The sequence below is a fragment of the Natator depressus genome, chromosome 6, assembly GCF_965152275.1.
Source record: "Natator depressus isolate rNatDep1 chromosome 6, rNatDep2.hap1, whole genome shotgun sequence".
Taxonomy (NCBI): Eukaryota; Metazoa; Chordata; order Testudines; family Cheloniidae; genus Natator; species Natator depressus.
The window spans coordinates 88,376,235-88,390,249 of NC_134239.1; the positions used below are offsets into that span (position 1 = coordinate 88,376,235).

At 43.4% G+C, this 14,015-nt stretch overlaps 1 protein-coding gene across 5 annotated transcripts in view; it reads right to left on the bottom strand.

Annotated features, from left to right (window-relative positions):
- Window positions 1-14,015, bottom strand: part of ENTPD5 (ectonucleoside triphosphate diphosphohydrolase 5 (inactive)) — a 44,238-nt gene that overhangs the window by 5,395 nt on the left and 24,828 nt on the right. For 4 of the 5 annotated variants that reach the window (XM_074955914.1, XM_074955915.1, XM_074955913.1 and 1 more), the window contains 9 exons: window positions 13,570-13,645; window positions 11,550-11,585; window positions 10,793-10,881; window positions 9,413-9,492; window positions 7,001-7,062; window positions 6,485-6,586; window positions 3,376-3,516; window positions 2,786-2,842; window positions 846-961 (listed from right to left, as the gene is read on the bottom strand). In XM_074955914.1, coding sequence (XP_074812015.1) covers window positions 846-961; window positions 2,786-2,842; window positions 3,376-3,516; window positions 6,485-6,586; window positions 7,001-7,062; window positions 9,413-9,492; window positions 10,793-10,881; window positions 11,550-11,585; window positions 13,570-13,645 — 759 coding nt within the window. The remainder of the gene's footprint in view (window positions 1-845; window positions 962-2,785; window positions 2,843-3,375; window positions 3,517-6,484; window positions 6,587-7,000; window positions 7,063-9,412; window positions 9,493-10,792; window positions 10,882-11,549; window positions 11,586-13,569; window positions 13,646-14,015) is intronic. The other variant, XM_074955918.1, reaches the window with a different exon arrangement.

Consider the following 14,015-nt stretch of genomic DNA (forward strand, 5'->3'; position numbering starts at 1 on the left):
TTGGGAAGAGCTTGAATGCACGTGGCCAGAAGGAGAGAGGGAAGTAGCTGTTCAAAAAGAAGAAAGTCAGCTGGACCTGTGTGTCCAGTTTAGGTAGTGGAAGGAAGGTCAGGAGGGGCTCTGCCAATGGGCATTTGTTCTGGGAGTTTGTAGAGTGCTGGGAAACTGCAAGGTGTATTGTGCTACTTACAAGGGAAGAGCAGCTGCCAACAAGTGCCTCAGTGCAAATGACAAAGGACATGTACAAAGCAGGCACAGCCACAGGAACTTAAGGGTCCAGAGCAGAGTAAAAGCCAAGAGCCTTTGGCTCATATGTACATCAAACACATTCCCTTCCCTATGTGACTAGCAGCACCCAAGTTAATTCAAAGTAGGAGAATTTCTCAGGTCTAATTTTATTTTCACCACTGATACTGTCGAGTCCTCAGAGCTTCCATGGTGGGGTTGCACATACTGCAGAGGAAAGCTTTTGTTCATAACTATTTATACTGAATACATTTTTTTAAATCAGGAAATTAGTTCTGTTAGGTTTTGAAAACTTCTTGTATTATTATTTTAAACAAAATCTAAATTTTGGGTAAAGTTTGAGTTGAGAAGATCACCAGGAAATGACAAATGTCTGGAAGTTTCTATTGCTTAATTCTAGGTCACCATAACCAAACAGGCCAGTGGCTATATTCAGTCCCTTGCCAAAGCAGTGATTCTATGAAATGCACCCTGTCTCATCCCACCACTGTGTATGTAGAGGGAAGAGGTGAGATTCCATGAGCCAGAGAGTGTTAATGCATCTTCTTCTCTCAAGATACAGGAAAGCTCATGCTAGGTCCTTGCAATGCTTCTCTCACCTGTAAGAGTGTGTTATCCCCAAATCCAAAGCCTTCTTTTAGTAATGCAGTGATGTAACTGAGATCCATACAGAGGAAAGGGCTGGCGGAGGTGTACCTGTCCAAGTTATCACACACTGGGGGGGGGGAGAGAGAGAAAGGGGGCTCAGAAGGGTATTCATTAGTAGAACACTTGACTAAACAGCACATCTAATCAGAGCCCGTGGCACAGGTGCTGAGCACAAACCCTTCGCTTCCATGTACAGGGAATCTGAGTCTGCACAGCTGTGCCAGGGATTAGCACATTAGTATTTTATGTTCAAGGTACTTCTCTTGTTTTCTTTGGACACCGTTATGAACACCTCTTAACTCAGCAAGAGCATTCACACAGCTCTAGTGAAAGCTGAGTCAGCTTTTGATGAACATTAAAGCTAGAAGTGAGCTCTTAGGTTACCTACTCTTTCATCAAAGGACACACCAACCCAGATCATTCCTTGTCTAGTCATCTCACCTGGAATCCCCCCAATGACTTAGATTCCACCATCTCTCTTAACAGCTCATTTCTTAACTGAATTTTTCCCTTGTGATTTTAGGTTGTTACTAAGGTTTTTAGGTTGCTAGCCCAAATGGAGCCCTCGAGATTGAGCCTTCCACCCTTTCCTTTTGGCTAATTCCTCACAGGTCCAATAGCTGGGAGACAGTTACACTGCATCTGTAATGGGCGCAGTCGCTTCTCTTAGCTGTAAGGATATTACAGACCACCAGCCAGGCACACAGGTTATATACGAACCTAGCCAAGCAGACAACCACTGCTAACTCCGAGTCCAAATCTAAGGAACAGCCTTTTTTCAGCCTCGGTACAGAATGCCACACCCCAGTGATCAGCTAGGCTGTAACAGGCCAATACGTTGGCTGCATGTACACAAACAAAGTCTTAATACACTCTTTATACCCAAGGGGACTTCCTACTTTTATCAACACCCCCTCTTGTGATTTGTTATATAATAAATATTTGACCAAATATGAAATTCCGCATTACACACTATACTATAGAACATGTTTATCTACTTATTAACAGATGTAGTCGCAGCCCACTACAGAGGTGAGCAAGAGAAGCACAAATGTGATTTGGGGAGGATTATGGATAATTAATAGATGGATTAAAGTGGCAATCAGAGCCCATTTTAGTTAAAAATTCTGTGTGGGCACAGAAACACCTTACTCTTATGGAACAACGTACATGGGGGTGATCAGCCAGCAGGTCTTGGATCTCGCTCTTTGGGCTAATGTCGCTATCAGGAACACCATATTCAGTGATGGATAGAGCAATGAACAACATGACAACTCAAACTGCACTGCCATTAGCTTTGTAAATACCAAGTTCAAGTCTCAAGATGGTGATTCATGAACAGATGGAAACACATGAATCAGGCCCTTCAAATATTTTTTCATAATAGGATGTGAAAACTAGAGGATCCACTCATAGGAGGGTGAAAAGCAGAAGTGGCTTCCAGGTGAACTTTAACAGAATTCAAAGAGAGTCCAGATTGTTCGAGAAATAACGAGTTCAAAAGCGATGGGATGTGTGACTAACAAGGGTCATCATTCTGCTAAGCTCAGACATGAAGTCCAGAAGTCCCTCTTGATTTTAATACAGTAGATCCACTTCCTGCCACAATGATCCTTATGAATGCAACACACGCCCTGAACTGTAAGGCCAGTATGCTTTCTGTCTTCAAATTCCTCTTCAAGACTTGCTTCTACTGCAACTATTACAAGAAATGAGTAAACTGATAATGGATACATGACAGGGCAGCGAGGGATGGATGGAGGGAGCAGTTGGGCATAGCTGATTTGTATTTATTTTTTAAATCAATCCCATGTCCTGTACTGTGTATAATTATTGCACATATTGCCATGATCTCCTTTTCCCCATACCTCTCACGTTTCACAATATTTACCTTCTTTAGCTTTCCTTTCAAAATCTCTCACTTCTAGAGCTCCTCCTTTTTCATAATCTGAAAAGTAAGAGATGAGAAAGCACCATCAGAGGTCTTAAAAAAAAAAATCTCAAACAAAAGCTTAAATTCTGGACCATAACTGAGGCAAAGGGTAGGTTCTGCAGCACAGAATACACAGAGCTGCAGAGGGTAAAACACAAGAAAGTGAAAGTCGTTATCTACAGAGTCTGTATGCAGCATAGTTGTAGACGTGTCAGTCTCAGGATATTAGAGAGACAAGGTGGGTGAACCAATATCTTTTATTGGACCAACTTCTGTTGGAGACTGAGAGAAGCTTTTGAGCCACACAGAGCTGCTCTTCAGGTTTGGGAAAGGTCCTCCAAGACAAACTGTGTTGGGGGGACTCAGCTCCATGTTTGTTCCCTGGGTGTGCTTCTTCCTATCCTCCATCAAAGCCACACAGGTGGCCCATCTTCCCACAGCCTCTTCTTCCCACTCCTCATGCCAGGTAACCTCAATGCCTCAGTTTCCCTCTCCTAGTTAATGAACATGCACATCACACAAGAGCTCTCTATCACAAGCTGATTTACCTATCAGGTCAGTGTCAACAGCTCGATCGTAATAATAGGAGAAGGCATAGAAGGAGCTTCTGCGAATCTCATCTGGCTTGTGCAATTTCCCTTGTACGACCTTCACCACTTCTGAATAGCAAGGCTCAAATCCTGTTTCCCCTGTCAGGGCAAACACACAAAAATGAACCCACAGAGTCAGATCAGGAGGTAGAGGAACCAGTGACAATTTGATGGGAAAGCAAAAGAGAAAGCAGAGTCCAAAGGAGAAATAAGAAAGGGTGTGAGAAAGAGAGAGAGAGAGTGTGTGTGTGAAAGGGAGAAGTTTAGACATCCAAACCCAAGAGAAAGTTCTCTTCCATAATATCTCAGCAACTTTTAGTACATTATACTTAGAATTTCAGAAAGCCTTTGACAAGGTCCCTTAAGGCTCTTAAGTAAAGTAAGCTGTCATGGGATAAGAGGGAAGGTCCTCTCATGGATCAGGAAATGGTTAAAAGATAGGAAACAGGGTAGGAATAAATCATCAGTTTTCAGGAGAGAGAGAGAGAGAGAAATAGTGGTGTCCCCCAGGGGTCTGTACAGCGACCAATACTATTCAATATATTCATAAAAGATTTGGGAAAAGGGATAAACAGTGAGGTGGCAAATTTGCAGACAATTCAAAATTACTCAAGATAGTTAAGTCCAAAGCAGACTGCGAAGAGTTACAAAGGGGTCTCACAAAACTGGGCAACTGGACAACAATATGGCAGATGAAATTCAATGTTGATAAATGCAAAGTAATGCACTGGAAAACATAATCCCCAACTATACATACAAAATGATGGGGTCTAAGTTAAATGTTACCACTCAAGAGAGAGAGTGTGGAGTCATTGTGGATACATATCATAGAATATCAGGGCTGGAAGGGACCTCAGGAGGTCATCTAGTCCAACCCCGTGCTCAAAGCAGGACCAATCCCCAATTTTTTTTGCCCCAGATCCCTAAATGGCCCCCTAAAGGATTGAACTCACAACCCTGGGTTTAGCAGGCCAATGCTCAAACCACTGAGCTATCCCTCCCCCCTCCCACTCTGAAAACATCTGCTCAATGTGTAGTGGCATTAGGAAAGGGTTAGATAAGAAGACAGAAAATATGTAGAGGCATTATGATAAATCCATGATCGCCCACATCTTGAATACTGCATGCAGATCTGGTTGCCCCATCTCAAAAAAGATATACTGGAATTGGAAAAGGTACAGAGAAGGGAAGCAAAAATTATTAGGGGCATGGAACAGCTTCCATATGAGGAGAGATTAAAAAGAGTGGGACTGTTCATCTTAGAAAAGAGATGACTAAGAGGGGGATATGATAGAGGTCTACAAAATCTTGACTGCTGTGGAGAAAATGAATAGGAAAGTGTTATTTATTCCTTCACATAACACAGGAACTAGGGGTCACCCAATGAAATTAATAGGCAGCAGGTTTAAAACAAACCAAAGGAAGTATTTCTTCACACAATGCTCGGTCAACCTGTGGAACTCTTTGCCAGGGTATGTTGTGAAGGCCAAAACTATAACAGGGTTTAAAAAAGAACTAGATAAGTTAATGGAGGATAGGCCCATCAGTGGCTATTAGCCAGGATGGGAAGGGATGCAACACCATGCTCTGAGTGATCTTAGCTCTGTTTGCCAAAAGCTGAGAGCGGATGACAGGGGATGGATGGATCACTTGATGATTGCGTGTTCTGTTCATTCTCTCAGAAGCACTTGGCACTGGCCACTATTCGAAGACAGGATACTGGGCTGTATGGACCATTGGTCTGACCCAGTATGGCCATTCTTATGCGCGTTCTCTACTCCAGCATTATACTTGGACTCAGCCAGGACCCAGGCCCAACTGTGTCACCTGGTACTATTTACCTCACGTGTTTTTGCAGAACTGTGTATGAATCCTTCAGAGACTAGGCTGCACAGTGCACACACAGGACTCCCACAGTGCAGGCAGAGCTCTCATTGTGATCCACTATAATGCCCAGATCCTTTTTCTGCAGGACCACTGCCTAATCAGTTATTCCCCATTTTGTAATTGTGCATTTGATTTTTCCTTCCTACATTTGTACTTTGCACTTGTCTTTATTGAATTTCATCTTGTTGATTTCAGACCAATTCTCCAATTCATCAAGGTTCTTTTGAATTCCAATCCTGTCCTCCAAAGTGCTTGCAACTCCTCCCAGTTTGGTGTCATCCTCAAATTTTATAAGCACACTCTCCACTCTATTATCCAAGTCATTAATGAAAATACTGAATAGTATCCAACCCAGAACAGAACCATGCGGGACCCCATTAGATACGTCCTCCCAGTTCGATGATCCATCAATAATGATTCTGAGTACAGATTTTCAAGCAGTCATGCACTCACTTTATAGTACTTTCATCTAGACCACATTTCCCTAGTTTGCTTATGATCATCTCACGTGTGATGGTGTAAAAAGCTTTACTAAAATAAATCACATCTACTGTGTCCCCCTTATGCATTGGTCCAGTTACCCTGTCAAAGAAGAATATTAGATTGATTTAGCACAATTGGTTCTTGACAAATCCATGTTGGCTATTACTTATCCCCTATTATCCTCTAGGTGCTTATAAATTGATTATTTAAATTATTTTTTGTATCTTTCCAGGTATTGATGTTAGGGTGATAGGTCTATAATTTCCCAGGTCCTTTTTTTTTCGCTTTTCAAGGATAGGTACAATGTTTGCCCTTCTTCAGCCTTCTGAGACCTCACCCATCCCATGAGCTCTCAAAATTAATCACTAATTTTACCTCAGTGGGACCAGTAGATCCAAAACTGCCTACCAGAGATCTACAGCATTTTGCAGTAAGAAATGGCAACTTCTATAGGGCCAGCTGCCCTGAGCCTGATCACTTCAGATTTTTCCTGCGCTGTATCAAGGGATTTCCATGTCAAGGGACTTGTGGTTGGCTCTGTGACCATACCCTGAGCACTGACTGACATCCTCACAAAGAACAGGGTCACAGAAAGGGTGTTGACCAAAAACACCCTCTTCCTAGGGTCTGAGGCTTATCTCACAAAAGGAAGGTACCCAAATCACCTTCTGCCAGAAACAAAACCTCCTTAATATACCTTCTCTGTTGCCACCATATTGATATCTCACTCCCCCAAAGTGCCACTCTGCCTCCAGTCGCTTCGGTAAACAAGAACTTCGGAACATCTGTCCATCCACTGCTGCAAGGAAGCCAGAGGAAAGTCAGAAAGGGCTGAGACCTCCTAATGCTCCCCCTCCCCCCAATCACTACTCCAGAGGAAGGAGAGAAAAGCCCAAGATGCCTTACAGTTTGTCCATGGGGAAATTAAGATTTGGTTAAAAAGTTAAATGCTGCACAAACTGATTCTGAATTGGGGAATAGTCTGAACTCTGGAATACGCTCCCTCCTTGGTCCTGCAAGCTGCAGCACAGCTGGGCCTCTCACCTGTTAGTGGGAAATAAATATTATTCTCCGTTTCTGGGCAGATCACTGCCTGGGAAATGGAGAAAAGGGTAAGATACAGGATGGGAAGCATGGGAAAGGGGCAGCTGGCACAAGATTAACTTCACCCACCTCTTTAAGTATCTAACATGGCTATTTCAACGGACTATACCTTGCATTTCCAGGGCTCCAAGCGTTGCTAGTCTGGCGGCTTTCAGTCCAAAGCCCAAATAGCTGCAAAAAACCCAAAACAAAACATTGCCATTTCCCCTGGCTCATCTGACATGCCTCACACACAGCCAGCCCTAGATCTATGGCATGCACAAACTAGATTCTCTTTCTGTGCCTCCTATCCCACATCCCCCTCTACATCTTAGATAGTTTCCCTCTGCTAGGAGAAGAATTCCAAGTGCGAACGGACTAATGCAAAAACAAGGTGTTACAAAGCACACATATGGGGTACAAATCTAAAACTAGGCAGGAAGTAGGTAGAAGAAGAATAGGAAGTTTTTGGGCAACTCAAAAAATCTGGTGTGAATTTCTGAGATTTAAAATAAAAAGCATCAGAGAGAAGAAGGGGACTTGCTGAACCAGAAGAACGAAGTAAAAAGGAGCATTAACGCGTGTACATCTCTACAAACAAATGCAATGAAAATGGGAAATAAGCAAGACGACCCAAGTCATACACAATGATGGAGATGATGATCTAACAGAAATTGGGCAACTTTAATCTATGATGCCCACAAAATATAATGTGATAACCAAGAGGGCAGTGGAGAAATACTTTGGGTAAAGATACAAGGAATGTAAAACAATAGGAAAAATGACCACAGGCAACTGATTCAGGCCAGAGAGAAAAAGACAGACTCCAGGACCAATTCTTGGGACACTTGACACCACAGAACTCATTACATCAGCTAAGACGACTAACCAAGTTTCTAATTGTGATAATGGCTCTTGTGCACTAGGACTGGACTGAAATCACTAACTCATCACACTTGGCTGAGTTTTAAACTAACTGTAAATTACACGGGAAAACTGAATGGGCATCACTGTTGACCGCTTAATAAACACCCCTGCTCAATAGCAGCAGTGGGCAAAAAAAGCAAACAAACTGCTTGGATACACAAAGTATAGGTTAGAAAATAATTCTTAAAATAATTTAATGTTGTTATATCATTCAGTGGTATGCCCTGACCTGGGCTTAGTTCGATTCACCGTATCTCAGAAAGGAAATAGCAATTTCAGAAGTGGGTGACAAAAATGCTAGAGGCCTGGGCACACTTTTATGCAAAGGAGAGATCGAGAAGACTGAGCTGTTTAATTTTGAGAGGAGCGGAATAAGAGAGGGACACGATACTGTGTAGCGAGGGGGCATGGACCCCAGCCATGACTGTAAGGGGCTGGGGGGAAGGAAGCACTATTTACCTCCGGGTGGGCAGAGCCGGACCAACCCCGCCTTCCCAGCCAGAAGCAGAAGAGTGGGACATGATGCTTAAAAGGTGGGCCCTGCAGCTCAGTTGGAGGGGAGCTGGCAAAGGAGATAGATGCATCCTTCCCACTGCTGAGCCCCACGCTTGAGGACGACCCCTGCAACGCCAAGGACCCAGAAGGACTGCTAGGTCGGCCAACTGATGGGAGGACAGAGGAGCTACTTGGACTGTCGCTGGCTGTGTAACCCCGGGAAGACAGAGGACCCCATGAGACTGCAATGGGGTCATAGGAAGTAGCCAAGGGACACCAGACAATAGTCTGGTTGTATGGCCAGAATACTGGTCAGCGTGTTTAAGTGGGATCCCCGCTGACCCAGTGGCACACCCCTCCACCGCTGTCAGGGCCCGGGGCTGGGACCTGGTAGAGAAAGGTGGGCCCCATCTCCCACCCCTTGTGGCTGCCCCACCCCTGGGGTGGCCAGTTACTCACCTTAGGCCGAGAGGCTTGTGTCTATCTGCCTGAGCCAGGAGGCCAGGCAAAAAACTGCTTATTGCTCTGCCCTACACCGAGGGTCAGACCCCCTTTAAAACGGCTTGTTGCTCTGCCCTGCCTAAGGGCCAGAGCCTTATAGACTGCTTACTGCTTGGCCCTGTCCAGAAGCTCATAGACTACTGGGTTCAGAGCCCCTTAAGCTTTGTTGGGCAGCCAAGCGGTAGCGAGGGGGCCTGGCCCCCCTGCCGAGACTGATGGGGAGGGACCACCATGGACCCTTACATACTGATACACAAAATGTAGAACCTAAAGATGGTAGGTGAGGTGCTCCTATTTACCCTCATAACAGAGCAAGAGGATAAAACTGATCAAAGGACATTACTTTTATACAATGAGCTTCTCAGTGACTAATAAGCCAAGCCTTTCTGGAATTGGTGGTTTGGGATGCGAGAGGTCCTGTATCCCATTTCCAGTCCTTTGACCAGGTTGTGTCTTGATAGTTGAATTACACTTTCCAAAGTGGTTTTCAAGCAGATAATCTAGTTGGAAGATCAGGGCTCAACAACTCACTATGGGACAACATGTTACATCCTAGGCAGATCTCAGGTTGTGAAAAGGACTGATTTTCCAGTGGAAGTGACAGCTTCTTGCACCTCACCTGTGTGTGTAGAGCTTGTAAGTGCTATTGAACATTTCAAATGAGGTGACAAAATCCACAGGGGTTTGCTCCAAGGTTTCCTAAAAATTAAGTAAACAGTATATCTTTCAGTCCCTATTACTCAATCAAAAACCCCAAAAATAAAAAAAAAACCCAAACCTAGTGATAATATTATTGCTAATTTTCACATAGGCAGCGAGATAATTTACTGTACTCATCCAATGTGGCCTCATGGAGCTATCCATCCTCCATGACAAATAACTCATAATTTTGGTATTGGGGTAGCACCCATAATGCTTCACCTGTCCAGCCCTCAAAATTAGTATAGCCCATGCAGCCTTACTTCTGCCCCTTGTGAGGATGAATTATTATTTGTAAGAGTCATTAATTATATTACACAAAAAATCTAAATTAAAAGAACATTATCAAGGTTGCAAAGTCAAGCACTCAAAAACAGAATGAGGAATGGGTTCTGTTGAAAAAATAATATGTGATCATAAAATTAAATTAAAGATGCACAAGGGGTCTAAATTCTGGCATTTTTTTAGCACTTGACTTTGCAACCTTAATAATCTTCTTTCAGTGTTGTTTTTGTATGTGTAATTTCTTTGCTCTTAAAAAAGCCAACAGGGGGAAAAAAAAGCCATAAATTGCATCATGTACCATCATACTGACATCCCCATGAGTCATCAGCAGGCTTGGAACCTGCAGATTCACCACACAGACCTCTGCCATTTCAGCTAGTAGTGTAAATAATGGTAAGAGTAAGTTGTCATCCTCTGTCCCTAGAGGAGGATGAGACACACACTTTGCCAGTGAGTTTCACAGTTATTTGCTGACAGTACAGAAATGGTGAAACTCAGGGATTTTGGGTTCCATTGCAGGCTTTGAAGGAGAGTGAGCACAGACTCTTCTGCACATTCTCTCCACGTGTGATCCCGCCTCCCACAACCTGTTCCTGTCCCAGTGCTTTCTCTTCACTGCTTGAGCAAAGGGGCAGACTATTAGGAAAGATACACTAACACCACTCAGAATTTCTTCTAACATGCAAGAAACATCCCTGGGAACCTTTTCCTTTTGTAACACACAAAGTCTAACCCGTGATAGCGAGGCCTTCCCAGCCTGGGCCTAGACAACACAAGCTGCTTTTCTTTGGTTTATATCCATTTTTCTTTTCTCCTTAAACAGGATATTTTGTTTACAAGCACCAGTCATTGAATTTCATTGTCAATATTAAAGGGAACCAAAGCAGACTGACCTTCGCAGATGACATGCAGATGCCTGTGCTGAAAAAGTGAGTCCTCAGAGCACGTGTGTGCCTGGGCACCATTACCCATGGTTATGTCAACTCTAGCACACATGCTTGTGTCTACTCCTCACCTCAGACCGTGGCAGGAAAGTGATTTGGGTTGAGGCTCCTCCCAGGTCCAGTGTCCCAACTGTCTGCTGGTTCTGGCTGTACAGCTGCCCTGCAGACAATATCATGATCAGAATAGCCGCTTTTAACTCAGAGACTGCCCATAAATCCTTAAGCCATCCTGTTATCAATGCATCACAGACCTGTACCGGGGCTGATTTGGTCTGAAGGATCCATAGCCAGATGAAGATTAGCTTCACATAATGTTGGAACATGCTGGGGTGGTGTCAGGCAGAAACAAGGGGACTGAAAGGATGACCTCTTTCCCCCAACTCATTACCACGGGGCTGGCAGACACATGGCAGGGACTGAGGGCAGAGATGAGAGATCTTCCCTCCTGATTTCAGCTTCAGTTCCATGGAGAAGAAGGGGGGGAAATCCCTACACATCCAAAAATTGTATGCGGATAAAATCCTCTCCCCCATCTCTAGCAGAGCATAAATCCCCCAATCTGTAGCTGATTCTTGGCGAGGTACAGAAGGGGAAGAATAAATACTTCCAGCTCTAACAAATTCTGAGAACTGATCCGGCCATTACCATTTTCCCTCAGCCAGGACAGAGGCTCTTTCTTCTAGTTTCTCCTGTTTTCTTCCCCCTCTCTGCTACCATGGTGGAGAGGAAAGGGAAAGTAAGTCAGGCAAGGGGGGAGGGCACAGACAGGGGAGCCAACTCCAAATTCCTTCCAGTTCAAGCCTAACAGTGAGTCAAGCAGTTAATTACCTGTCAGAAAGTTCACAGTGATCCAGGCTAAAACTCCTGCAAGGAAAAAAAGAGGAACTGAAACTGCTTCTACCTCCTGCCTCCTCACACACCCTCATACAATCTGTGAGTTAGTCATCATTTGTATTACATTATATGTGCTTTTCAGACAAACAAATAAGACAAGTTCCTTGCCCCAAACATCTCGCAATCTAACTTACACTTATAACAAAATGACATGTCATGTAAGATCAAAAGGAGGAGTGGGGAGAGGGCTTTTTGGCATCTGTGCATCTAGAGCAGAGACAAGAATTGGGCTCTGTATCACAACGATACACAAACGGTCACTGAGATAAGATAACACGTAAATTTACCTTCGGTGTTAGCTGACTTTTGAGCATTTAAATTCCTAACCTTAAAACTGCATACACATTCTTTGTATTTTAATTTTGTCGTATTTACAGTTAGATCTGAAAAAACATGGATCTGCTTAGTGAGACCCAGTAAAATATGAATAACTCCTCCTCTCCTGGTCTAGCCACTGAGCTTCGTTTTGGCATTGGGCGTACATCAGCTGTGGGATTCCAGCTGAAACAGATGCTGTTTGAGGAGGGAACTTAGAAAATAAAAACCTATGAAGGCCATAGTAGGCTCTACTAGGCCCCACTAGTCCTCCTCCCTGCGCATGCAATACTGTTCCCTACAGTGCATTCTCAAGGGCTACATCCCATTACCCCTAATAATACACTATGAATAGCACTAATAATTTATGTCCTTCCTTCAAATACTTACAGACTGATCATGCTCATTGTCTCTTACACCAGCATTGACTCTTTCAATCTTTCCTCATAAATAGGTCCTTTATTTTTTCTGCTATTTTCAGAAATTATTACTATATTAGTGGTAATTAGTACTGGGCAAAATTTTTCAACTTTTTTTGGGGGGGGGGGGGTGCAGATTTGGGTTGACCGAAAAAGAGTTCTCAAATTCATGTTGAATTTGCTGCACTGTTTTGGTCAAAATAAAAACTTTTTAAAAAAATCTGAAAAAAAAAGATCAAAATGTTTCAACATTTTTTAAACAAAACCTTTTGATTGTTCAATTTTAATTTTTTGGTTTTGAAATTTCCTTCAATTTTATTTGAAAAGGCTCAAAATGGAAATTAAATGTTTCAAATCATTCCCCCCCCCCGACTTCTTGATACACTTACATTTTGAAAATGTTCATTTTCAGGTTGGTCCCAAACAATTTTTTTAAACTTTTTGGAATTGCCAGCAAACCAAAAAATCAGTTATTCACACAGCTCAAGTAGTAATGAAGAGCTCAGTACTGAATGTAACCTTTCAGATGGGTCTCATCAGCACTACTTAAAGAGAGATTTGTCACCTCCCTATTCTGTGATGTGAGACTTCTGTGTACCTACTCCAGTTTTATAATGGCCTTTATTGCAGCTATATCATGTTGCAGACTCATGTATAGTTTGCTACCCACTCTAGTCTATAGTCTGTTTCAGCCATTCCTGGTTCTCTGCGTTTTGCTGCAACTCTGTGTTTCGGACTGTTTCTATGCTACTCTATTAGCTGCATTTCTTCAAGATGAATTTAATTACATTATTCGCCAAGCTGTCTAATATCGCTCAGGTTAATTAGTGCTGTTTTTATATCCTCATTAGTGGTTTGCAGTGCTTCCAAAATTAGTGTCATCTGCAAATTTCACTAACGAGTCTTTAGCCCATCTTCTAGATCATTCATGAAGATATTTAATAAAACATGGTGTCAAGTATCAGGGGGTAGCCACGTTAGTCTGTATCCACAAAAACAAGGAGTCTGGTGGCACCTTAAAGACTAACAGATTTATTTGGGCATGAGCTTTTGTGGGTAAAAAACCACTTCTTCAGATTTTAAACTCTTTGGTGCAGGGACCAACTTGGTTTCTGTTCATCCAATGCCATACAGAAACGTTTCCTCTGGTAGGATTCTCTACATTCTGGATCATATAGTGTCGTCTACATAACTCTGGAACCCAACTTCCCAAGACCCACCTTCAGAAGATCCATCCATGATGCTAACACTGTTATTTGGAACCAGAAAGGGTGACTCCTCAAAGACCTCTCTCACCTGAGGAAAGGAGAGATGGTTAGATTCTCTGGGCCTGGGGCCTTGCTCTCCACTGGGGGTGCTGGACAAAGCTTCCCCTTTCTCCCCAGACCAGTAGGAAGTAAAGCATGAATGTGTGGTGTTAGGCAAAGCTTTCTCCTCCTCCTCCTCCTCCGGGCACTAGGAAGGAAAGAAGGATGTGTACTAGGCCCCTCTCCATCCACCCTTTATGCCTCTATCAAGACGGGGGTGTAGGGCCACAGCAGGAGGGTTTTAAGGTCTGAGAGTTCTCATGCACTCTTATGGAATTACAGCTGTTTTTCGCAGTTGGGACTAAGTAATGGTAGAGAACATGGAGAAGTGAGCTATGAAAGGTACCGTAAGGAGGACC